The sequence below is a fragment of the Pleurodeles waltl genome, chromosome 6 (genome assembly GCF_031143425.1).
Source record: "Pleurodeles waltl isolate 20211129_DDA chromosome 6, aPleWal1.hap1.20221129, whole genome shotgun sequence".
NCBI lineage: Eukaryota > Metazoa > Chordata > Amphibia > Caudata > Salamandridae > Pleurodeles > Pleurodeles waltl.
In genome coordinates, this window is record NC_090445.1 from 1,445,474,324 (window position 1) to 1,445,501,899 (window position 27,576).

General features: G+C 44.1%; 2 protein-coding genes across 7 annotated transcripts in view; one reads left to right on the top strand and one right to left on the bottom strand.

The window, feature by feature from the left end:
• On the top strand, positions 1 to 26,788 carry LRRC18 (leucine rich repeat containing 18). Of its 5 annotated transcripts, none has more exons than XM_069240881.1 (3): positions 1 to 287; positions 4,073 to 4,307; positions 22,746 to 26,788. In XM_069240881.1, exons 2-3 carry the CDS (start codon positions 4,297 to 4,299, stop codon positions 23,527 to 23,529), a joined length of 795 nt encoding a protein of 264 aa, XP_069096982.1. In that variant the 5' UTR covers positions 1 to 287; positions 4,073 to 4,296; the 3' UTR covers positions 23,530 to 26,788. The 5 variants fall into 5 exon arrangements, with proteins under 5 accessions (XP_069096982.1, XP_069096986.1, XP_069096985.1 ...); XM_069240885.1 differs by having other exon boundaries at positions 142 to 287; positions 22,714 to 26,788; XM_069240884.1 differs by lacking the exon at positions 1 to 287 and adding an exon at positions 430 to 512.
• Positions 1 to 27,576, bottom strand: part of WDFY4 (WDFY family member 4) — a 778,336-nt gene that overhangs the window by 158,932 nt on the left and 591,828 nt on the right. The window lies entirely within an intron of this gene.

Below are 27,576 nucleotides of genomic sequence, written 5' to 3' on the forward strand. Positions count from 1 at the left end.
AGCCTCAAGCCCCACTTCCTGTGTTTGGACGGGCTGTGCCTGTCTCCTGGATACAGGCCGCAGCTCCCGCTCAACCAAGGCCCCGGCCCTGCTCGGTACACACTGGTTGCCTGGTGTAAATCTAGCCGTCGGATCTCCGTGACAGGAGATTGGACAGGCATGGGAACGCCCTGCTTGCCGCGGTCAAGCCCGAAAAACCTCACATAAACACTGCTAACTTCATTCATTCCCGAGCCCGCTGCCACAGCTTCTCGTGAGAAGGAATTCAGGCCCACAGCAAACACAAGGTGAGTTTATAGCAACCGAGTGGGCGCGCGAAACACCTCAGCAGCGTCGGCTGCAGACACAGGCAGTGCGAGGGGCACAGTCCCGGAGAGAGACGGGGGGGGGGGGGGGGGGGGGGGGGCGAGAAAGAGGATGGGCCATACGAACAGAATGAAAGGTAGCAGTAGTGGTGAAACTGGAAAAGCGAGGTGGAATTTGGAAATGAGAAAAAGTTGGTCATGAAACAGGTGCGTCGTGAAGGCGGAGGTGAACGGTATTTATGGAGAGGGGTGTTATGAAGAGAGCTGATTTGAGAGAGGGATACAACAGTTGCCATGGAAACGTCTGAGATCTGAAATTGTTCTGCTACCTACGTGAGTAGCTTATCCATTGTATTCCTTGCATTATGGATCATACTGTTATGGTGGAATAATAACACTAGACTGCAAGTACCAGAATGCCAAGCGAGAAAACCTTAACGGGCCGAAATGCCTACTCAAGACCTGGGCAACTACCGAGCTCAAGAATATAGGTAACGTAGTGTAAAGGTAACAGGTTAAAAGTGAGCTGCTTGGCTAAACTGAAAGGTATTAATATAGAAGTCGAGGTTGGTCTAAAACTGGTGAAGTACTGGTACGTGATATGCGCTGTATGGGTCTTCCGGGGGTGGGAGATATATGCAGGGCGAAGGGAGGGGATAGAAATGGCTTTTGAGTAAATTGCTGCATCTTCTGCAGAGGTGAGGGTGCTGCTGTAACGCACAGGGTGACAATGTCAGCAGCAGCGCTGAACCAAAGGGGCCTGTGAGGTACAGGCAAGTATATTGAAACGCGCTGCTCTCCCTCAGAGAGGAAAAGGGTGTGCTGTTAAAAAAAAAAAGGTTTGGGTGAAAGGCACAAATGTAAAAATAGAGAAGGGATTTATGCTATTATTAGTCATTTCTATTTTGGAAGTTTATAATTCGCAGTGCGGCGAAATTTATCGGCTCTAGGCGTGAACTTTCCAAAGATGGACACGCAGACGGTAAAGGTCTGAAAAGAGAAGTGTATTCCCCACGACATCATATTGTCGTTGGAAGACAAAAAACAACTTGTTTTGCAGATATAAGAGCCTAGAGTTACTTCGGTGGCAGCGAATCGCCCTTTATGACAGACTGTCTCTCTTCCAGCTTCGTCTTCCATGAGAAAACACAAGCACTTTAATTGAAACGGGGAATGAAAAGAAACAACGCAAATGGCATCATTTGAAGGACCTACTCGCCCCACTAACCCATGCAACACAGCACTGCACACAGCAGCCTTCTCTGCCAGAGAAGTGCAAGGGATGTCACGATTCAATGGAGCATCATGAGTTTCCGGTCATGTCCTGGATGTTATTCATCAGAAAGTATTCTCTGCCTTCCAGGCCATTACCAACCCTGGGCACATTTGGTGCCCAGCAGAGGTTCCCAAAAACCATTCCTACAGAATCACCTTGGAAGAAGCATGCCTCCCCTGCAGCACCCTAAACAACGGCCCATTCTAACACTGAGTCCCCACCCACCCACAAGGATGGCCCTTGCTCTTTCTGTTGCATGCTCAGGAACACATCGTTTATTTAAAAAAGCATTAGGAATTTATCACTCAGTCTATGTATACTTTTCTTGAAAAGAACCTTCCTTCAATTTGTCCATTTCTGGGACATAACATTTTTTCTAGGCGCCCTCCTATTGGGCTTCCAATATTTAATCGTGTCCTTTTCACAGATAGAACATTATTTATAAGTATGCTTCTCCTGAGTGGGAAATTCACTCTACTCATAGTCAGCCAGCTATCAAACTGAGAAACTTGGCAACTATTCAGGAGCCTGTCTAGTTGTTTAAATTGGATCCTCCTTTGAGGGTCTTACTGAAAGAAAGGGTACATTCACCACAAACACTTTGTAGAGGGCATAGACCAGGATACAACCGACCTTTGCATTCTAAAATAATAACAACGCATTCACGCTTTGCCATTCCTAAGTGCTATAAGTTTCTATTGGGAAACACAGGGAAGAACGAGTCTGGAACCACAAGGTTGTGAAAAACGAAAGTGAAAAACGCTTTCGTTTTCCACGACTTCCTGGTTTTGGTACCTTAACCACGCAAGTCTGAACAACGTACATGCGTGGTTAAGGTACAGAAGAAGGTAGTCGGAGTGGACGTGGTGAAGGAGGAGGTGAGTTGGGCTGGGGCTGTCTTTTGGGGGGGGGCTCGGGGTTATTAGGGTTTGGGGGAGCAGGGTTTAGGGGCAGTGGTGGGGACTCAGGGTATTTTTAGTTTTTGGGGTGGGGGGCTGGGGGTGATTAGGGTTTAGTGGGGGAGGGGAGGCCAGGGTTTTGGTTTAAGGGGTGGGGTGGGGGGCTGGGGTGGAAGCATGCTGGGTCGTGCATGCTGATTGCTAATGCCTTTACCAGGAATGCGTTTACAATGGTAAAATCGTTGTAAACGCATTCGTGGTAAAGGCATTAGTGGTTAGAACAAGGTCGTTGTTCCAACCTTGTTGTTGAGCCACGGGTGGTTTAGGCACCCGTGGTTCCGAGATACAACCGTTACTATTAGCCACTTTGGTGGCTAGCTAAAACATGCACTGCTATGGAGACAGAGAACACGAGATAAACAAGTTGTGCAAATAGAGATTCAGTTCTGGAGATCACAAGCTGCATGATTCCACATACAACAGATCTCTCTGGGAGTTTTAGTGACTGAGGATAAATGAGGGTTGGTCCTCACAACACAAAAGGTTCAATTAAATGCAAAGGTACATTATTTATAAGTCCTGGAAGTGCAAAGTGACCAGCAGATAAACAACATGAACAGACAAAAGTTATCCCAAACATGAGTAACTATCCCAGATACTAAGCTCTGAAAAACGGCTAACACTGTTTATGGTGGAACGTACCGAGTACATAACAAGGACATTAAAGAGACAGACATAAAGTTCTCCAGATAGAGAAGTGTGGATATAAGACTTCCCCATCTCATTGACTAGGAGTGATACTTAGGAAATATGGCAGGGATTCCAATGTAACTTATACACTATACCCAAATCTGCCCTCCTTTGGCTCTAGGAAGCCTTATGTGGGGAGACACAACCGACTCTAGTAGGTGAAGGGTGTGTGTCCACATGTATCTGGAACTCAGGCACATGGCTGAATGACACATGGAAAATGTGACTATCCTACTTGTAAACTATATATTCTTATGGACTTGTGAGGGCTGCCTGCAAGCCACAGAATGTGTGCAAGACTTTCTAAATAACTCTATGTGGGGCACATATTGCATGAGGACGTGTGAGAGTTACACGTGTAGCAATCTGTGTTTGAGGTTCTGACAGCTGCATGCAAGGTATACAGTCCCTTGTGGAAACAGGGCAGCTGTCCTGGAGCCAGAGACGGTGTGCGCGACTCTGACAGCTGCACTTGAGGCACAGACTGTGTATGAGGATCTGACAGCCGCTCTTAAAGCAGATGCTGTGAGAGGCTAGGGCAGTCGTCCTTTACGTACAGTGTACGGGCTGATAGCAATATACGCGGCACAGATAATTTGGTATTCTCCTGAACATCTGCTCCTAGGGCAAACCATCTGGATGTTGACAGCTGCCACTGGAGCACATAATACATATGGCCCAATCTGAACCACAGCACAACCTGTGTGCAGAATGTACTTAAGCACAGGGCTGAGACCTGGCAGTATTCTAAGAGGCACAGACAGTAGAAGACAGATTCTTAGGGGTCGCACACTGTGTGTGTTCATTTGTACCTAATCTCTTTTTTTTATTTGTATTTCTAGGGCCCTATGAGCTTCCGCAGTGTTTCCACTCTCTGCAGAGCGGCGAGAGCTCAGACGAGACAAAATGGCGTGAGGAGCAGAGCCAGCCATGAGACCTTAAGAATCCTGACACGAGAGAGCACCGCTGCCCTGGCACAGCCCACAGAGCTGCCCTGAGACAGACCCAAGAGCTGCCCTCATCCACTACAGGCAGGATCCAGATCGGCAAGATCCTCCCAATAACCATGGCTAAGAAGTAAGTGAGACCAACAAAAACAGACACCATACCAGCCAAGCTACCCTGCTGTAGCCTCTTCCAGAATCTCATTTCTACCTTTGGATGGTATGGATGGAAAGTAGTGGTATTCCCAGATGACTGTCAACGAGTATACAAGATTCCAATCCATTTTCCCCTCTGCAAACTACTGTAATCTAGAGCTGTGTCCTAATTGGTTAGATTGATTAAATGCATGATTGCGACTCCCGAAATAATCTGAATTGTTAAATACAATCCTAGGACTGGAGCATGTGTTTCTTACGATATCAAATGATTAACTCCCCTTTTTAAAACTGGGCAAAGGAACAAATGTTGCTCCACACAATACCTGTGCTAACATGAATAGATGTTGACTCATTTGAGCTGTGTCTGCTCTGACCTGTCTCTAAGAATTCTGATCACATAAGGACCCCGAGATGACATGTAGTCTGCTCTAGGCTACGCAGAGCAAACCTAAAAATCACTGGTTGGAGATCAATTAATCACGAGTAGGAAAAGCCTAAAATTAGCTTCCACTTAGATGCGATTTCTTGGCCTTATGCAGCACATTTACCTGCATTTCTTAGTTGTATAGAAATACATTTATGTAATCCCAATCTAAAAAACAAAACAATATCTTAAACGAGCAATTCTAAACAACCCACACTTCAAACTAAAGACACAATAACTAATCAGGGTAAAAACAGGTCACCACGTGGTTGTTTTGTTTTATCTTTCCACCTTTTATCACTAAGCAAGCAGATAAAGAGGTCCTTATGCTCAGGGTATTTTGCATCACACTGGATTTTTTTCTGGAAGCCAGGTTACTGGTAGAGGCCATCAAAACCAGGAGGCCTGGTATGGGCTAACTGGCTCTTCTGATTTCTTGTCGTTTGTTTAGCCTGTGTTATGAGGTCACTTTAATATTTCCTCCAGTGCCTCTCCCTAGCGTCCCCTTGTCTCTTCACAAGTAACTTAAAATTGTTAGAATTCCCAGACTGAACTAGTATGCAACCAAAGTTAGCCACATACCCTACTACCAATGAAGTTTGCATAAAATGAAATTATCTCATGTTTTGGTCTGAACTTACTCGATCTACGATGTTGGTATTAAGTGAAAAGACAATTTGGAATTTCCTATACAAAAGTTAAAATTAAAAACAAATAGTAAAACAATAGTTCCAGAATGACCGGAATCCAATATTGCATCTAAAGTTATTTGTGAAGGCTACAACAATCGGCCAACTGTGCAATCCTGTGTAATCGAGCTTTCCAACGCTCCTAGTCACACTGACACGTCACTGTCAATACACAGAAGACAAATCAGGATATGTTGATATCACAAATCCACACACCTACTGTCTCACATAACATTACAGATCATGAAGTGTACTAATGACTTGAAACGGAGTCTTTGTTGTCAACAAGTCATGCAGAGCTTTGAAACAAATGAATTTAAACAATTCTCTTAGCAGTGGGGTACAGTGACAGAGACCCGGGGACTGAAGTGAATCTCCTCAATGGGTAGGAAATGCTGAGTTGGAGGACAAACAGAACTAAAGTGCCCATTGGTGAAGATCCATGAGGCCGGGTGTGCCCATCAAATCCACTAAACAGAGGCAGAGAAATTCTAAAATACTTGAATACAAGCCATTAACTGTGCACAGGAAACCTGTGTTCTGCCCTGTGGCGACCTCAAAGATGAAGGCAAAGCTTCGTACATAAGCAACTTCTCACATTTATCGCAATCAAATTCCCACTGGAGTCCTCCGTAAGTAAAAAGGAAGCTCTTCTTCGGAAGGGAGAAGTTGGAAGAACAACAGGTCATGCCTGTCTGTTCCCATGGTGACATTCAGACAGGTGGTGCGGCTGTGCGACAATAAAGACGCTGTAGCCAGGGTCACTGACATTATGTAGTTCTACAGCCATAGCATTCTCTGACTAATTATGGATTTGGCATTTTTGCTTCGCAATCCATCGTCTGCTGTATAATTTGAATGCCCCTTGCTCAAATCCAACCAAAGTTACTAAAAACGTGCCAACCTGTGATGCTATGCAGTGACGGCATAAAGCAAAGTTTAACTAGCTACCTTTTCATTTTAATTGCTTTCGTTAGGTGTCAAAGTGACACTGATGAAGTGAAACATTTGTGCTGGCAAAGTTTACCATGGCTAAAGATGGGGAAATAGTGCAGTAGTTCTGCCACACAATGTGCAACGTTACACTGAATAATTTGCCTTTTATTGTCGCATCACAGTCAGTTGCATAATTTGGTCTGTTTGCTGCTTACCTCCAATGGCCCTGTCTATACCATGATTACACCCTTACACTCGGCTCCGCAGTGTTCTTAACCTTCCTTCTGTAGGCCAAAGCGAAATAATATTGTGTAATTTCGGTAACTTCATGTTACGCCTGTTGCTCGAATTACCTAAAATTGCAGTATTATGCTATGATGCGTAATTACATACTGTTCGAAATAGACATTTAGGCAAGTGCGCAAGACCAACATGAACGACCAGAGCACAGGCAGCTGCTGATCGCAGCACTATTGTATTTACGTTATGTTTGCATGAAAAGCATCCAAAACGGAGGCTATGATACATTTCATACTAAAATATAGCATCAACCTGAACGTGCGTGGCGCCATGGACAGATTGTGCGCGATGCATGTATGCACTGCGCTTCTTATATCAATAATAATGTGTTGCATGTTTGGGGATTACAGCTATGGCATTGTATTTTTTTAAAAAACCTATTAAAAACATTTTTTTTAAATTAGCACGAAATGCTGGTTTTGCATTTCGCATGTTTTTTTTTTTTTTAATTTTGCATAATCACGCAAACATAAAATACATTTCACACCACTAGACTTCTGACCTCAAATCGGATCATTTCCTATCCTCGCATTCCAGCTTTTGAGCATTTACCCTCCCTGCCTGCTACAGGTTGAAGCCAGGGGCGTGGCTTGGTCAGTAAGATCATTATTTTATTTTTTTTGTGGGGGGAGAGGTGTTAATTTAGGCTGTATCTTGTCCCGAGGCTGCTGAGCGATGGTCTCTTTCATATGTGCGGGCTAACCATATAAGGCATCTCAGAGATAGCTTTCTCGCTAAATTAGGACCTGACTGAGCCTTGCGAGGGATGGCTTCCACACAGTTCTCACTCCTGCGGGTGCCCAGGGATGCTCCGTTTTTATTTTATTTTTTAGTGTCAGGGCCTGTCGCCTGAGCCTACTAAGAGGTGGTCACTTCACTGCATTAGGCTGGTGAGGCATGGCGTCTTCGCTGTGTCAGGGACCAAAACTAGTAAGGGATGGCTTTTTCTCTCAGTAAGGCCCCCAGGTGGCATGTCTCACTCCCTTGCTGTGTCAGGCCCTCCCTGAGCAGTGACATCACAAAGGCCAAGTTGGCCTTTGGCAGCACTAATCGTCGCGGGGGCTGCAGTTACATCTTCAATAAAGAAGCTTAAGCAGTCCCACCTCGACTCCAAAAAGGCACCCCTTAAACCAGGCCCCCGCTGACAGCGGCATTGTCTGCCACCCTTCATCACAGAAAGGCCTGGATAGTGGGAGGTCTCCTGGCTCTGGTTTCTATTCAGTTGGGGGATCTCCAGGGACCTGACATAGTTGTTGCCTGGTAACACTGTCTGGGAGCTCTGAGGAAGACGGTGAGTAACTCTTTGTGACAGTGCCAAGCACAAGTCTACTAGCGGCAGCATTGGTATTGTGTAGAATCATGGCAGCACCTGGTACTTCAAGATGTGTCTTCGAAGCACATGGATAAAGGGTCGGCTAGTTTAGGCGTCACAGTGTATGATATGTTAAGTGAGTACCTTCTTTTAGCACGTCCGCCTCGCTCTATGACCGCGCTTCGGTTCTCCACCCCCGGCTGCATGACGTGTTAATCGGTGACGAAGCAAGCACAGCTCAGTGACTCGCACTCTAGGAGGCCGGATGTAATTACAGAGGTAAAGTTATTCTCCTGCGGCCACACGGGTCTGTGACAAGTTCAGACGTCCCCGTGAGCCGGGGGGAGGGCCAGGCTGGACAGGAGAGGCGTGATGGGCAACCGTGTGCCTTCTTCCTCTTATCTGTAAACCAACTAGCAGGTTTGTGCATTTTGCAAAACCGGTAGCGCTGGAACAGAGGCAGTCGAAGCCCTTGAGATAACACCTTGTGCAGACTCGGGTGTCATGCACATTTCTTGTTTCATTTGAGCAAACCAGACACTTATAAGGCGTGTGCCTCCGTAACCGTCAATAGGACTGTAACAGAATCTTTCATGTCAGGAGTGTACCATAGTATGAAGTCTTTTTCTTAGAGGTGGGGGGAGCCAATGAAAGCTCGTGCCAGGCTCTAGCCATGTGCCTTCCTCTGGCTCAGCTCGAGGCCAAAACGAGCACAGCTTTCATGTGGCTTGTGGCAGCCGTTCATGCTCTACCCTCAAACACCAAGAAATGAAACAAGCATTTGCAATGCAATAGGTCTCACATTTTTTTTTAGTTAGAGCTATTTGCATTGTAAGTTAGTTACTGGACTTTTCTGGACCACATAAATGGATCAACCCTGCCTCATAATTTTCCTGCCATATAATCCCAGTGGCCCAGCATTTAACTAAAGCATTTCTATGTACTTTCTTCTTCTATCCTAAAACCTATACAATTATTATATACACCTTTATTAGAAATAAACTTTTGGCATTAGAGTGTAATGCTCAAAACACCATAACAAAAATATAATTTGGGATAGATTGGGGGGTGAAAGGAAAGAGGGAGTTGGGAGAAGATATGGAGAGGACAAGTGGTGTAGTAACGGTGTCATGAGCCCTGGAGTAAGAAAGGAAAATGTCTGACTGAAATTTCAGTAGGAAAATACAGCAGTAATTAGAGTTGAGTGAGGTCCATAGGTCTCTGGGCCCCGGCGCCACTGTACCTGTTGCTCCATTGATAATTAGGCCTCAGGAGAGAAATCTGATGGGGCAGAAAAAAAGAAGCGAAAGGAATACAACAGACAAAATAAAGAAAGAGAATGGGTTAGAAAGAAATAAAAGAATGACGGGAAAGAAAGAACGAGAAAATGAAACCACAACTAAGAGAAGAAATAGAGCAAACGTGTGAGACAAAAGAAAAAAAGGGAAGGAAGCAAGCGAATAAAAGAAACAGAGGGAAAAAAAGAAGTGAAAAGAAAGAGAAAAATGACCATTAGAGAAAAAAAGAGAGATGTTGAGAGAAACAAGCAGCGAAAGAACCAGGGCATGTATGTAATGACAGGTTTCCTACAGACATAGAATGGGAAGACCACTTTGACACTTCAGGTCCCGACAAGTTAATTTGTGGCTTCCACATACAGATGGGAAAAAGAGGGATTTATAGTAAAATGTGAACTGACAGATAAAGATAAGAAAAACACCAGCGAAAGGAAGGACGAGAGATCAAAAAAAAAAAAAGTGAAAAGACACATACCGAGCCAAAGGAAAGAGCAAATAAAAAAAGACAAAGGGAAGAGAAAAAAATAGTGAAAGAATGAATGCTGGATGAAGAAAAAAGAGCGGAACGAAACAATGAAAGAAATAACCAAGGTTTTGCAAGTTTAAAAGCGGAGGTAGCAAGAGAAAGAGGGAAATAAAGGGAGAAGAGTAGGAATAAACAGATGAAAGAAAGAGTGAAATTGTGAACGTGTGGATTTGAAGAGCTGGAAAGAGAAAAGTGGGGGAGAAAGAAAACATTGAGAGTAAACAAATTAAAGGTAAGAATGGAGTGAGGAAGGTGAAACAGACCCTCCCAAATAAAGATGGCTGCTAAGATTAGATTTAATTGGCTCCCCCATGTCCTCAAATAGAAGTCAGAGTGTGGAACAGCAGGGGGCGCTGCAGTACAGCGTGAGGTGGTTTAGCAGAGTTGTATGTGAACCCTAATACAGCAATATTAGGGCGCTTCAGATCAGGATTGGGGGTTTAGACAGAGCTGTGTCCCTGCCTAGTGCTGGGATAACAGAAAGTCAGTGGATGAGGAATGAGAAATGGAGAACCATGTATTTCCTGGTATTGGACTAATGGTGCGCTGCAGGTTAAGGTTGAAGTGCACTGACAAAGTTGTATGTGGGCTGCAGTACTGGAATAGGAACAAGCACACAAGGTAAGAAGTGAGGTATGTTAATGGAGCTATCTGTGGAACCTAGTATTGGCGTGTCACTGTTGCAGAGTGTTAGCCTGGAGGTGGCCCAGTGATGCTGCAAGTGGGGCCCAATATGATAGTGACATTGCCTTTGAACCACAGAAGCGATGAGTCCTGAAGGGCGTGTGTGAGCCTTAGTACTAAGAAGAAATTGCACTGAATGTTAGAATTTATGGATTCTGGCAGAGCTGTGGTGGTTTCCATTAACAATGGCGCTGGATGTTAGACTTGAGGGGCACTGGTTGAGCTGTCTTTTGCTCTTTTGGATCCAGTGTTGGCTTGGTAGTGGGACTTAATATGAGAATTGAGCTGCTGTAATGGAACTGTATGTGAGCGGGGTCCCAGTATAGGAAAGGAAGTGCCCTCGCCGGGGTAGAACTGAGGTGCACTGATGGAGCTGTGCCCAAGGTCCTAGTACTGGAACAACAGAGTGTACTGACTGCGAGAACTGAGGTGCTCTGGCAGACAGCATGCATGGGGTTCCTGGCACTGGCATTGGCTGAAGGATTGGAATGTGTGAACTGCAGTGCACTGAGGGGGCTGCACCAGAGGTCCCAGTACTGGAGCAGAAGAGTGTACTGACTGCAAGAACTGAGGTGCTCTGGTAGACAGCATGCATGGGGTTCCTGGCACTGGCACAGCTGAAGGCTTGGTGTGTGAACTGCAGTGCACTGATGGAGCTGCACCCGAGGTCCCAGTACTGGAACAGCAGTGTGTACATACTTCGAGAACTAATATGTGCTCTGGCAGACAGCATGCATGGGGTTCCTGGTAAAGGCATGGCTGAGGGCTTGGAGAGTGTGAACAGCGGTGCACTGATGGAGCTGCATCCGAGGTCCCAGTACTGGAGCAGCAGAGTGTACTGACTGCAAGAACTGAGAGGCTCTGGCAGACAGCATGTGTGGGGTTCCTGCCACTGGCATGGCTGAGAACTGAGGTGCACTGATGGAGCTGCAACAGGATCCCAGTATGGAGACGAAGTAGGCACTGTACCTAAAGATTGCGCAGCCCAGGTAGAGGTGGGTGCCTAGCCTATAAGCAATTACAAGCAATCCTCCGCCCTTGCTCTCAGCACACATGCAGGCACGCTTGGTAAAGAAAATCCAAACAAAAGAAGGGTGGGAGCCAGGTAGCGGAGAGAAGGTGCAGAGAGCCCACAAAACAAATGTGACCACGATAACAGCCTGATTTATAGACTTGTTTGCAGATAAGCTCAGAGGAATAATGCCCTGCAAATGAAAAGGGAAGCTTCCCTGGACAGGAGCAGGAAACAAAGTAAACAAAAATCCCCTATAGATCAGATAAACAGGACAAAGGGTAATTATACAGTAGTTGGTCCCTGCTCCCACATAGAAGGAGGGACAAAGGCATGACTGACACTAGCAAGCAATGATTTTTAAATGACACTGAAACTAACAAATGAAATAGCTTGAAGCCCATAGAAGAAGTATACTTAAAAGTATACAAGAGGTCGTACGCTTACGCTCGACCTAAAAAAACATATTTTATTTATGTTAAAAACGAGAGGAGTTACGTATCTAGTGGCTGAATTGCATAATGTGAAACCAAAAACTCTGGGTTAAATTCTGGCTTCCCTGCTTCACCAAATTGTGATATCCTGTTCAAATATTTATTTTTAGATGAGACTCCTTTTTTGTTATCACGTATGAGAGCACCTTTAAGTATGTATATTCAAGATGTGTGATGTACAAGAAGCTCTTGAGTTTGATTTAATAGACTATAATGTTGCTTCATCTGTAAGAAGAATGTTGACTAAATACAGGGTACAGATGGCGACTGACTTTCCTCTTATTTCACCAATGGCATTGTGCCGGGGTGGTCTGGGGCAGGAATGTTTCTAAGATCATATTTAAAAACGATCTCCTTTAATAATTACTTGTCAATACACTGATGTAATCTGATGTACAAAGGTGAAAGGCTGACATATATTAAAGAAATAAACATTTTCAGGGAAGTTGGTGTATGGTACTTCCGCCAATTTACGCCACAGTTCTCATTACTGTGCACCTTTAAATGGACTCCTAGATTTTCATTGGTAAGACTGAGCTTCTTAGATTTCCTGACACTCCTTTGAAGTCTACAGAGGGATGTTGAGGTGGAAGGCAGGATTTTGCTGACATTGCTGCAATTTTCTGGTGCTTAGGTGCAACCTGGATTTCTGGCACTGCAAAGGCAGGTTTGGAGAACACCAGGCAAGTTAACAATTTAATATTTTGAAATCCACTGTTGGCATTCAGGATTTGTTTTTGTATTGACAGTGTGTTATGTCTCAGGCACCTCGCAGTTAGAGTTACAGGGAAGATTTACAGCATAGATATCGCAACCTACTATTTGAGGACCGGACTATCTTTCACTTATGTGATCCTTGTACCCAGGTGGTGACTCTTGCTAGGGATTGGGGCTGAAGAGGGCCACGCATTTTATTGGAAACCATTGAAGATCCTTGATCATTGGTCCCGAATATGGGCTTCTCTTTGTTAGATCTCAATGCTAAACCTCCTAGAGGTCAAGGTGGGGCATACAAATCTCTCTTCCGGTACATAGGTTAGTGGTAAAGTTTCATGTCCCTGCTCAATGTGTACTGCAGTCTCTCGATGGGGAGCTCATATGGGTACAGTGCCAAATATGCAGGACGAATACACCCATTGTGGCTTATCACCCTCACTTACTTGTCAACATGGTCTGTCTTGTCGTTTTTACAGTGGCAGGGCTGGTCACAAACCATTGAACAACTGGGAGGAATCAGGAGAGCTGGCAGGATTGTCCTCGAACGATCGTCATGTCCAGCTTTCATTGGGGCAGTGCTTAATTTGCACCTGTGTTTAGTGGTGCTGAGCACTGGCATTTGTTAACACCAACACATGGAGACACTGTCTGCCCACTTCAATCAGAGAACATCACTTTAGCAATGCAGTGCCATGATAAGAGTGCGTTCACAGGTCCTAGGCGCTGGGATTTTCAGAAGTGACAGCAGCAGTGGGTGATGCAAACTACGTTTACATTGGGTCCTGGCACTTTCTTTTCTTAAAGAAACTAAGCACTGCATTGGGGATGCTTGCGGACCAGCGTCTAACATTTCCGACCCCCAGGTCAGTATGCAGCACTTTTTCTTCACCTGATCCCAGCTAGATGGGAATGGGCAATATAAAGCTTCTGTTTCCTGGAGGCTCTCTTCCTGTCCACGTAAGTCTTCATGGTTTCCTTCCTTCAAGTAATGGCAGAAAAGGGCCCTTAGTTATTCAAGGGAGGGGACTGGACATGAGCACAGCTCCCAAATTATGAGAAGATCTGCCTACAATTTTAGGTGGTTAAACTGTCACCAAAGAAACTTTTTGTCTACTATTTTGGGATATCTAGGTGGGAGCAATAATATGCTAAATGATACTTATCGAAAACAACTCCTTATTTGCTTGTGGCATTTCCATCCGAAGTGTATGGTAGAGTGGGTGATGGCCATAGGCAGACCCTGTAAGACCGGATTCTTAGCATACTACATCTGCTAAGCTGGGATCTCAGCCATTTGCAACTGCGTTTTTTTTACCACAGATTTGGGTGTGGGGGATGGAGTCAAGGGTCATGAGGGAATACAGTGGTCTCACAGAGGGGTGTTGGTAGCCCTCCCCATGGGGGTACGGTACAAAAGGTTGTAACACTTCTTGATGGACAGAGAGCAACCAAGCGCACTCCCCATAACAAGGTAAGAGAGATTACTCCCTCTTGGAAAACCAGGTGGCTAGCTTTTGGTGTTCTCCCAAGCCCCACTGTCAGCAGCAGCCTAAGAGTCTGCAGTTGAGCAATAGAGCTGGTGTCCTGTTGGTCTCAGCAGTTCAGAGACTACATGCAGTGAATTAAACTAGGGAACTTCTAGGGGTTACACTCAAAAAAAGGGAGGCAGAGCAGAATATCTGCCACAACCAGTGCACAACATTCATCCTGATATACTGATCAGGACCAACAGGACCAGATCACACTCAATCAAATGAAACTTTCTTGTTTCAAATGTCATTAGAGATGGAGAAGATGATGCTCTGCACCACTCAAGGCCTGGTTAGGCTGGCACGGAGTCAGTCAATCATGAGACAAATCATCTCAAAGCCAGTAAATGGATGTGCCTCTGAAAGGCTGGTATATCTGGGGGACAGTCATGTGCTTGCCCGACAAGCAATACCTCTGATAAATAATACATAAATGAAAGAAATGAACACACCAGATTCCCTCATAGGCTCACATACCCACCTTATTAGAAGGAGTCAGAAAAGGCAATTCCACCTGGAACCCAAAACTGTGTAAGTTACTGTAGGCACTGGAGGCCACCGATCTGTATCCCACCCCCCTCCAACTCAACCGAACGATAGTCAAGTCATTACTCTAATAGATCCAGCTGTGGGTAATGGCTCATGTTTTTTTGTACAAGTCATAAACATAAAATGTAGACACATTCGGTAATTCTGTAAATATTGTCCATAATGATAAAAACAATTCACACATGAAAATCCTATTGGTTAGCAATCAGCACAGCACGTCCTTCAAAACGTTGATTGTATTTGCATACACAATTTGTCTAAATACATTCTCTGAATAATGATAACTACATACATTATTTTTATTGAGGCATTACTCGGAATGTTCACAAGATTAAGGTCTGAATTATTCATCCTACCTCGAGCACATAGGTAAAACCACCTATACTCGTGAGGGGTGGCCCCAACTTTCTGTACCACTGGCCGCTTGCCGTGGTCGTGCCCCTCCCCCTGCAACACTTGGCTACGAAAGGGGGGGGCACACAGTGTGAGAGCAGGGGCTACAATCCCATGGCTTAAACTGGTAAACTGTGACCCTACATGCCTAAACTGGTGTGAATGTCTTTGCAGAATAAGAATGTTGCTGCCTATCACGTATTTGATGGAGTGTTCGTGTCCTTCTAGTCATTTAGTATTGCCTGCTGCTGTTCTACCCCACCTACCACAAACTTTAAGGGGCTGGTGAGTGGATATTAATTGTTTACATGGAGCAGTGTCTGCGCCTCCTTGTAGTCCCAACATCGTGATGTCCCCAAAAAGTGGAACCGAAGGTCCGGCCTGTACTAAATGGCATCCGGCCATTACGTCAAGAGCGGAAGTGACAAACTAAACACATCCGTGGTGTTCTGTACCCTCTCTTGCGACTCTGGCCAAAGAGAACAGGAGAGGGATCGTGGATCTGCAGGTCTCCATATCGGGGTGCGCTCTATCAATTCTCAGTAAAAGGAGGCTTCATCAGATACTCCAACAGAGAGTATTACGATGGAATGAACCTTAAATCTATGAACTTCCTTCCGAAATCAAAAAACATTTACTCTGGGGAAAGATATTCAAGCAAGGGTGAGCGTATATAGACTGAAATAGATTAAGAGTTAGCATTTTAAAGTTGAGGAGGATTCATCTTCGCTTAAAAGGACTCATGTACCAATGGGATAAATGGACTTAACCTTTGGTCACGCAGACAGGCAAATTCTGAGGTAGGATTACACTGCGGTACAGAGGGAGCTGAATACACCGGCTGAGGGACCCAGAAAAAAAGTAGTCATTGTCAGGGTCTCAGAGCAACAATGAGGACTGGACTCACAGTGGGAAAACAGGGCCCGAGGAACCGAGGCAGTGCCAAGATAACCCTGAGGTGTAGAAGAGTGCAGTGGTTGAAGTCACACAGTGTCTATGGGTCTCACAGAGAAACGAGGCCTCTCGTTACAAGTGGCTGGATTAATTGCAATACATGCGCAAACTCCTCTACCACACCATGTACCAGGCCCCTTGTAACAGCGGCCAGGGTGTGACCTAGGGCTGCACTGTGGAATACTCCGAGTGCTCCCGCTGTTGCTGTTTTATTCTGTAGCCGGAGAAAGGGGGCAGGTACCAGGTCCAGAGAGTGGGTGTAAAGTGAGCGGAATGGATTTAGGCTCATATTTATACTTTTTTAGCGCCGCATTTGCGCTGCTTTTTGACGTAAAAGCGGCGCAAACTTACAAAACACAATTGGCCCATATTTATACTTTTTGACGCAAACCAGTGCGGGTTTGCGTCAAAAATTTTACCGCCGGCTAACCCCATTCCTATGCGCCATGCGGGCGCCCTATTTAAAGAATGACTTTAGCCGGCGCTGCGGACCGGTCTGAGTAAAAAAAAATGACTCAAACCAGGCAGTGCCGGAGTAGGGGAAAATGGGGGTTGTGCGTCAAAAAATGGTGCAAGTCAGGTTTGAGGCAAAAATCATGCCTCAAACTGGGCTTGCGCCATTTTTTGGCACACAACCCCCATTGAAATGACTCCTGTCTTAGCAAAGACAGGAGTCATGCCCCCTTGCCCAATGGCCATGCCCAGGGGACTTCTGTCCCCTGGACGTGGTCATTGGGCACAGTGGCATTTGGGGTGGGGGGGGCAAATTAGGCCCCCCATGCCACTTAAAAAAAATATATATATACTTACCTATACTTACCTGGGATGGGTCCCCCCATCCATGGGTGTCCTCCAGGGGTGGGCGAGGGTGGCAGGGGGTGTCCCTGGGGGCAGGGGAAGGCACCACTGGGCTCCTTTCATGGTCAGAGGCCATGGAAGTGAGCCCACAGGTCCCTTAATGCCTGCCCACCCCCTCCTGTGCGTCAAAATGACGCTGGAGTATAAATAAGGCGCACAGGCCTTAAAGTCATTTTTTGGACGCAAATGCCCACCTTGCATGTCATTAACGCAAGGCAGTTTCCCGCATCCAAAAAATGACGCACACAGAGGAATTTTGACGCCCGCGGGCTCGGGCGTCAAAGTTTAAATATGGTGCACGGTTTGCGCCGAATGTGCGTCAAACATACTTCTGCACACAGAGTATAAATATGCCCCAATTGTATTTTGTAAGTTTGCGCCGCTTTTGCGTCAAAAAATGCCGCACATGCAGCGCTAAAAAAGTATAAATACGGGCCTTAGTGTGACTGACAGTGCTGATGGAGCAGGTTAATTGTGTAGATATAAGGTGAAAGATGAAGGGGGCTATTGAAGTATGAAGGCTCAATGAGCAAAGGACAGGCGACGTTTTTGTGTGCCTGGTGTGGGTGCAGTGTCCAGGAGATGCTGTGTACAAGAAACAGAGAAGTGTGCAAAGAGCTAGTGCAGCGTGTGGGTTTAATTTGAATGATGAGAGAGCAGTGTGAAAAGAGGGGGTGCAGTGTTTGTGGTGCAAGTGCAGTGCGCAAAGTGCACCGTGCAAGGAGCAGCAGCGTGTGCAGTGATCAGGGCTGATGCACTATTAATGATGCTGGCGGGAGCACTCGCGCTGCATTTTCCCACGGCCAGTGCCTACCTGTTCTCCTTGTATATGATTAAAGCGGAGCCCCAGAGCCTGAGGCCTACAAAGAAGCCTGTGATTGAGAGCAGCAGCAGCCTGGAATCAGCGCTGCACCAGTCACTGGCCTCACCCAGGGTCAGCACACTGGAGCAGCGTCCACCTTTAGCATGGGTGAGCTAGGCTCCCAGGGCGCTGACCCTCAAAGAGGCTCAGGATTTTCCTGCAGCACTCTCCCTTCGACTTCGCCGCAAAGAAAAGTGTGTTAAACTTTGGCACCGAGTCCACATTTTGTATGTTTCTTTACATGCCCCCTTCCTCTTATCCCTGTCACCTAAACACTACTCCTCCCATTTTTCCAGCACACCAGCAACAGGTGGTAGGTTGTGCTAAATTTGGCTTCGCCTAGGTTACTGTCTGTCCTAAGGCCACCTCTGCACTGCAGGTAGAAAGCTGATGTAGTATTATAATCACCCTACCACACAACTGCCAACAAATAAAATAATTCAGCATAAAAAACCCTCCCTTTTGTCACGAGGCCCATAAACAGCAAATATCACAAGCGAATCGTCTCCCAACAAGCCACACGCTTGCAGCACTCTTTCTGCTTGAGCAGAATGTTTTGCCACGCCCAGCCCTATAGCAAGTCAAATTACATTAGATTTAATTATTAAGCCCCATCTAACCCTAATACAATCCAGAGTCGTAATAATTAATTATTAAATTAAAAACGTAACCCTAACCTAACTCTAGTGCTAACTCTTTCCATTATGTGGATTTTAATTTAATTTGAATAAAACATCCACTTAACGTAACACAAATGCCAATTCTAATCATAATCTTTAATTGTTTGATTTATATTCAATTAAATATGCAGCATTAACCTTGTCCTAAACCAACCCCTTACTATCTATTAATTCTAATTAAATAAGAAACTTTAACTCTTAATTCAAATAAAGTTAAGGTAACTGCGACCACCTTCTAAAAATACATTATCTCGATCCTAAATGATATAATTTTGAATTCACCTAGCTCAATGAGATGTCAGGCAAGAGAGTATGAATAACATTGCAGGGGAAGGGTGAGGCATTGTCAGGACCGTGACAATGGGGTTACTGGCAATTGCATGTCGGACCAGGCTCGGGCTGGGACAAAAAACAGGCCTGGGCACCAAAATAAAATTAGCCCTGTTAGCGCACCACGTACCAAAACAAGTGGGCCACATTTGCAAACCAAGTCAGTTTTGAACTTTTAAACATGAATTGTATGAGTATTTTTCAAGATATGGGTGCCTGCATGTATTTGTGTTTGCTGTAGGCAATGTTTGTGGTAATATCATGGAAATATATAACTAAAATCGGCCCACCACTTCATAAAACAGGCCTAAAAACTCCTAACAAAACTGGCTACACTGGCAACAACTTGGAGCCCGTGCTGAGAAACCTCCATTATATGCTCCTGCCCTTCCCCTGTGACACCATCCAGCATATGGATCACCCATGAAATTGGTGCGCTCGATGTGCTAGAGGGATCTGGGATCAACTCCCCAAGGGATCTATACCCATCAGGTCAGTTTATTGACATGTACAACACCAAGTTGCTAGGGTCCAATTCTCCTTTCCTTAGATTAAATGCCCGAATTGACAGCTATTCAACAGTGGGTAATCAAGTGGGGGCTTGGACCAGTTTACCCCAAAAGAGAAATAATAAGGTGACACAAGAGTTGAAAACCCACTTAAGTCTTTTTTGAGAGTGAAGTAGGTGTTGGGTTATAAATAGGCGATAGTCCATCCAGTTTTTTTAATTTTGTATTCAAGTGAGGTAAATAATTCCAAATATAGCCATTGTCCCAAGAATGACAACAATGAACAGCCGACACGTGTTTCGCCCCATGTGGTGTGTTAACCTGGGGCTTTTTCAAGGCAATACGTTACTCACTGAGAATTCAGTTTATTGACATGACTGATTTTGCACACCCCACACATCAATCACAACTACTGACCTTCATGTACTACTGCTCCTGATGGCCCTATATCTCTGCTTCCCGACAGAGCCCACAATGTTGGATGCGCTCCAACCCTTATTAACCAGTCACACACTCCGGAACACTCCAGAATCTCATAGCAGTATTATATGGCACCACATACAATGACCATAGCTTTAGATAGATGGAATGCATTTCTTCATCCAATTCTAACCACATTAGACTGGAAATGTTGCTTCGTATTTACGGCAATGCTCATGTCAAATTGCAACTTGTGCATAATCCATTTCAAATACCTACAACAAATAGGTTACACCTCTGTCAAGCTGATGTGATATGGGTTACAAGAGAATGTAAATTGTACTCGTTGTAGTAAGTCTGAGGCTGACTTCCTCCATTTAGCATGGTCATGTGTTCCAATTCTGGAATGAAACAATATCGGACTTATCAGCCATGATTATGGAGCAAATAGCATGCACCCTCAATCTCTGCCTACTTGGCATAATTAAACAGCTGCAACCTGTGAATCACAAATTTGTGGCGGTAGCACCTCTGCTGGCAAAACAAAGTGGGTATCTTCTGGGGGGAAAATTCGGCCCTGAAACCTGCATAGTGGTTATTAGACATGACCCATTGCAAGGGACAACTAGAAATATATGCTGAAAAACTGCCCCCTACATCGTGACCCTAGGACATATGGAGTCCACTCACAACATCTTTATTGACGACCCCAGTCGAATTGTGAATTGTTAAATGTGAAGGAGACTATAACAGGATAGGGGTGGGAGCAGAATGTCTGTCTATATAAATGCTAATGATACTACTGTATAAATGATAAATGTTGGATGTCTCTGGTATTTTTGGAAAATCATTTGTATTGGGTTGTATACTGTAAAACTCAATAAAAAACAGCACACACACTGATCTGTGAGATCTACCCATTGGGCTGTGCCTGACTGCCATATAGGCCAGTCCGACCCTGTGTGGGACTACATAAATTTCCATTTCAAAAGTCTGGTAATACTGGGCGAACATTAGGGAGGTGGATGTGTACTTGTGGGAGTAGGATTTCAGCTAGAATTGTGAAACTAATTGCATGAGGTTAAATGGGAAGAACCTAGGCCCATATTTATACTCTTTTTGTGCCGCATTTGCATCATTTTTTGACGCAAAAGTGGCGCAAACTCACAAAATGTAATTGTATTTTGTAAGTTTGCACCACTTTTGCGTCAAAAAGTGACGCAAATGTGGCACAAAAAAAGTATAAATATGGGCCCTAATATCCTGGATGCAAAGTGGTACCTAGTTCAAGAAGGTGGGGAAGCAGGACTACATTCCTGGATACCAAATTAATGCATCAGTTGTAAATTTAAAGCAACCACAAAAACCTCTACCTCAGCACTAACATGCCACTACACATCAACTCAGAAGGCACTGAATATGACATACATAGTTTGAATGATTTTTTATGGTCCCAGATGCTGCCCTGAGGCTATACTGGAGAGTAGTAATTGGCCAGAGGCACACATTCAGGTGTAATAGTCTTCCTCAGCGGTACCCAACCAGTGGTCTGCTGACTCTAAGGGTCCGACACACAGTCCACGAGGGTACACAGGCATCTCAAAGCCAGAGTCAGCAGTAACGCACTTTTCTAGCTAGGAGCTCTTGACAGAAAAATGTGAGTGTTTTTAAATTTGTTACTTCATTTTTTCAGCAGTTTTAAAAGTACTGAAAAGTTCCTTTATTCAGCAGTTTTCAGGCAAAAATAAAAGCATCAAGATATCTCTGGTGATTAATGTACCTGTTGAAGAGAGATGGAAGTTTTGTCTAGTGGCATCTTTGAGTCATCTAAAGTAGCGCAGATGGTTAATATGTCTGCTGCAAAGAATGTGCATCATGCATATCAAAGAACTGTATTCTATGTGCATAGCACAGTCAGGTACTGCTTTTGTCACAGAGATTCTTTTGTTACTGTGCAGTTCATAAGTTCAATCGTAATCTAGCACAGTGATGTATGAAGTACCATCAAAGAACTGGAGAAAACTGCATAATACAAGTTATAAAGTTATGTTTTTTCCCCTGTCTTTCATTAACCTGATGCTGCTAAAAAAGGCTTGTTTGCGTAGAATTACATTCTTAATATTAAAGTCAGATTCAGAGTTTCTGCTTCTTCAGACCAAGAACTTGTAGAAAATGCCTACCAGTATGGATGAAATGTGAATCCTACACATTGAAGTCCCCTTTGCCTTATGTAGCATTTTCTGTGCACTGATTTAAACATGTATGATCCATTGTCTCTGTATGTGTGTGATGTAAAGTTCTCCTACGCTGGTATGAGAAGTGCTATAAAGCAAATGAAATGCATGTGACAGAAGGGCTATGGAGGAATGAGAGGCACTTATGGTTTTACTTCCTTTCCCACATCACATATCTATGCGAAAAAGCCTTCTCAGATCTTATGCACCTAAAAAATAAATACAGAAATTGCTTGGGAAATATAGAATCTGACCTGAGGATTTAACTTTCTGAAATAAAACCAAACATTGAAAAAAGTAAGTTGCTGAGATGCAGCACCAACTTTCTCATTGCAAATTTTTCAATATAAAATAATTATATCTTTAGTAATTTGAGTATTTGTTTGATGTGTACTTTTTTGTGCGTTTTTTGTGAATTAGTGTTTCAATGTTTGAAATTTAAGTCGTACATATTCCTTGGGAGTCCCCGGCTTCCAGTAGTGATTCAGTGGGGGTCCTCTGGAGTCAAAAGGTTGAGAACCACTGCTGTACCTTTTCCATAAGAAAGTGTGTTGTGATAACAGTGAAGTATTGCTTGGTCTACAACTCAAAACAATTACATTTTAAATTGTTCACAACGAGTTTGCTAAAGCATGCATTTAAATAATTTCAATCCCATTATCCCATGTAGATCTCAGTGCATTTCACGCTTGCTCTTCACAGGAAAATGGCTAAAGGAAAAGGAAAAGGCAAAGCGGGCCCAAAAGGTAAGAAGATCACGCTGAAAATTGCTAAGAATTCCATCAAGATTACTTTTGATGGTAAACGTCGCCTTGATCTGAGTAAGATGGGGATCACCACGTTTCCAAAGGTCATTTTGAGGTTGGCCGAAGTGGATGAGCTAGATCTCAGCAGAAACATGATTAAGAAGATTCCAGACTCCATTGAAAAGTTTCAGAACCTGCGTTGGTTGGACCTCCACAGCAACCAGATTGAGAAGCTTCCAGAGACCATCGGAAACCTTCATGGTCTGTTGCACCTCAACTTAGCCAACAATAAACTAAACAGCAAGAACCTTCCCCTAGAGATCACTAATCTCAAGAACTTACGTCTGCTGAACCTGGGTCTCAACTCCCTTGAAACTATTCCCAACAAGATTGGTGCACTGCAAGAGCTTCAGGAAGTAGGTCTGTTTGACAACCAGCTGACAGTCCTCCCACACAGCTTGGACAAGCTCCCCAAGCTGAAGAAGCTCAATGTGAAGCGAAACCCATTCCCATCAAAAGAGGGGGAAGTAGAGATCATAGATTCCATCAAGCGTATGGAAGCCCTCTACCTAGTCAATGAGAATGATTTATGTGAGCCTTGCAAGACCAAATCTAAGAATGAGAGGGACAAACTAAACAAATTGGCAATCTTGGCACCATCCTCCCAGAAGAGAGCCAACTTTGCCAACTTTCTCACACCCAACTCAACAGCAAAGGAGGACCAAGAGGAGTGGAGGTGAAAGGGTGAATTGAGTGATAAGATAACGTTTTATCTCATGATGCGTCCATCAATCAGACCTATCCCTAGGAGCAAAACACATTCTCCCTAGGGTTATACTGTTTGCAAAAATAGATCTTGTTGGCGGAAGTGAACCTTTGTATTTGATTTTTCATGATGGAAATGTCAATTGCTTGGAAATTGTGAACAGACACATGTATACTGACTCAGTTTTGTTTACGACAATGATTAGGTGATATTTTAAAGAAGCTGTGGCAGATGTGGGAGCAGTAGTCGGTATGAGAAAGTCTCATTTTCTGAGCCATGGTGCTAACTTCTTAACAATCCTTCTGTTTTCAGGTTTACCTACCACACAAAGCTGTGACAGTCAATGTTCTTCTGCAAAGCAATAAACACACAGATCACTAACTTTACATATCTCTCAGTTGAAAAATCTAGGCAAATATGATTGATTAATAAAATAAAAGTAAAGCATCCATAGTTACTTCCTAATCTCAATCAGAACAATCTTTTAGATATCCACCAATACATATCTCTATCAAACCTTGCAACCTAAACTTAAGACCAGCAAGTTGTGGGGACTTCATCTGAAGTGAGCCACAGTCATAGCATAATAGTGGAACCTGTAAGAACCTGTTTCTGCTACAGTGGTCTAGCATTTCTTATTGGTGCCCAGGTATTTGGTGTGTTGCTAAACAAATCCCACTGCTAAATGCTGTTATGTACCATGTTTAATATTGTACTGGGTGATCAGATTGCTCATCAATGAAACTAACGCTTAAGACTCTAGTTTGAGTTTGAACTTGCAAGATTGTCTTCATGTATATTTGCTTTTGGCCTGTGTATTACTGTCATCGAAATGAATGCATCTGTGTGGACACAGGCATGCTCTATTTGATGGATTCCCCATTAAGAATTGAGATTAACCAGCAAAACTCACCTATGGTTGTTCTCTCCAGAGGCATTCTGGAGACTCTCTTCTAGAAACTTCTCTGGGGACTCTGTACCTCAGCAAGCTCTAAAGATCCCATACTACATACTTCTTTGATGGCCTTCCAGAATTTCTGAAAACTCACCTCAGAGGCACTTCTGTGAACTTAGCCTCTTCAAGCATCTATGAAGATTCGCCGTCTATGCCCTGAGTCCTCCACAGGCAGCTGTTGGTATCTTTGGCTGCAGGCCACTAAATCTTTAACTACAAGTTTCTTGAGGCAACTGTAAGTGTGGCTGCTCTCACTCATCTCCCAAACCACATCTTACCCAGACATCACTGTGGGTCCTCCTCCTTCAGGGATGTGAGACTCAACATTTCACATATTTGTGAGACTTGAAAGGGTATTTCTCTAGGCAGCTCGGGATCAGGTGACTATAAGAATCATTTACAAGCAGGCACCAGGGAGGTCCTGTGGTGTAAAGGTATCTCTGAGGACTCTTCTCATTTTGTTAAATGTAAGAACCGTTAACCACTGGACATTGCTAGTGGCTCTTCACCCAAAGAAACTTCTGATATTTTCAAGAATATGTTGAAAATTCTAGTCCATTAAGAAACTTTGGCCCCTAAATCATTTCATCTCATGTTAGGGGGCATTTTACCCTCAGTAGTCGTATCCCTGAAGATCTTCTCTGCAGGGCATCTCTAAGCACCCTTCACCATAAGGTTTGACTTAAGATTTTCGCTGCCTCTCCCCAGCATTAGTGATGATCCTCGGCCCACCAAGGTCTCAAACTACTCCTCATTCTCACAGCTCTTTCTTTGTACAACAGGTCCACGCATTTGGTATGGCTTTTCAAACCACTGAAGACATCATGGCTCTCCTGAGATCATCTGATAGTTTTAATTCCCTAAGTACACCTTTTAATAACTTACCAATAGCCCAGGTCCCATTGCCTTCCACACCTGCCATCATATGTTTGATGATGATGGCGCTGTGTAAAGCACTGCTCTCTTTTGGGTCTGTAAAGCATTACGTGCAATGGGAATCCAACCAGTAAATTCTACACAGGTTTGTGGAGTGATTAAAAGACTAAGATTCATAAACCCAAAGACTGGGGCATAAGAGCCTCCTCGACATGTGTCACTTTGCTTGTGCTTAAGTGCTTACTTCCAGGCTAGGGCTTGGGGGCCTGGCACTGCTGATAATCTCAAGGAAAGGAAACTCGCCTATTGCAACTGCTCCAGGTATGAAATTGGGAGGTGCTAGAGTTAGCACAATTTGGTGCTGATGAAGGCAAGAGTACTGTGACACTTCTAGAACATATGAACAGGTTTTCTCCGTCCCAGATCCCAGGGTCAGAGTCCCTTGCAGATCTGAGTGCTAGGAAGTTCTGGTGGTAAGACACAAGTCCTACCCAGAGCCCTTATTCATAGAGATTTCTGCTTTGAAGGATGATAGTTTATTTGCTGACAATAACCATTGGCAAGCTCTTTATCTGACAACCGACACCCAAAGCAATCCCAAGCATACGTTGTTCCCATTGCAGGCAGAATAGGTCTGCATATTTGTTTGGCTCGTGGAGTGCAGTAGTGAAACAGTCATTGTTCCCAAAAGTTTGCTTCTGCTTTCTGTTAAACAGAGGAAAAAACCTCCAAAGAAAAGCCATGAAACAAGAAATGTCATTTAGTCAGAAGACAGTTCCAGTGATGACAGAAAGCTTGAGTAGGAAATCAGTATCCTTGCTCAGGACTGAAAGCATGGAGACTCTACGGCTGGCAGAGCATGTGAGCAGGAATGCTCTGCTCACGTTGCTCCTAAACCTCTGAATGTAGCTAGGTTTCCTTAAAGAAGGAGAAGGAGGATAACTTTAACAGAGTCTCTCTTTCCCAGTAATCATACCAGAGAGATCTGTCGTTATGCCTTCAAGTCGTTAAAAAGTCTATCCATCCAACAGGAAAGATATGTGAACATTTTCCTGTAATTCATAGTGAAGATGATCTGAAAAGGCTTTATTAATGCAAAACGCCATGTGATGATTGTGAAGCAGCGAGTTTTGATATGAAGGGCTACACACTGATTGATGGGTGGCCATTATGTGATGTTCAATGCTGTATTATGTCAATCAGATAGCTTACAATGACTGGAAAACTGCTTTTCTTTGGTATCAATTCTCTGTAATGATAGGCAGACTGCTCTTCTGTGATATAACATGATGTATAATAATGATTGTCAAGCTGGCCTCATGTGATGTAAAGTATTGGATGATAACTGATTGGCCGTCACACTAGGAGTTCTAAAATAAAACAGAAACACATTGCAAGTTCATCTGGTTTGTGAACGGAGTGTTTTGTAAAAACAAAAAAAGTGCAGTGGCCCAAAGTTTTTCCTAGGATCCTTCCGTGTTGTGACTGAATACCGTGGTTGCCAAGTACTAAGGGTGTCCAGCCTTGGTTCAACCTTATGCCGCTTTCTTTTGCCATCCTACACTTCCTGTAGATTTATTTCACTCTAGCAGGTTCATTTTCATGCCTGCTTTCTCCCTTTGTCACGGTTTCCTATCTTTCATTTCCTCCTTTCTCTCTCTTTCTCTGGGTCAAAGTCTGATGATACATACCAAGCCCTGGCTCCCAAAACTAGTGTTAGTAACCACCACCTGCAACAGCTGGCACAAATTAAGCACCAAGCGAACCCCAGCGTACAGTAATTTGTAGTTTGAACATTGAACCTGCCACAGATAGAGGATATGGAAAAACAATGTGAGATATAAGCTCACAGCGTAATGACATTATAATGATCAAAGCTCCCTGGAAAACGTTCAAACTAACAAATTATTAACCCACAGGATAGTAGGTTAATTGAGACCCTGTCGTAGCTGGCCATACGTAAAAAAACACCACTGGGCTTATCCAGAATTTGTCTACATGTTAGTGACATCCGGGCTTCATTCACATTTTCTCAATAGATGAATGAGGACATCTGAGGTTCAGACAGGGTTGGCCTACACAATAATAATATCAGTAGGGGAGTTGGCCAGAAGTGGTTTGTACATAAATAAGATCAACGAGAGCGCAATCATAGCTGATCCATACATATTATGGTGTTGCCTGGAGCGT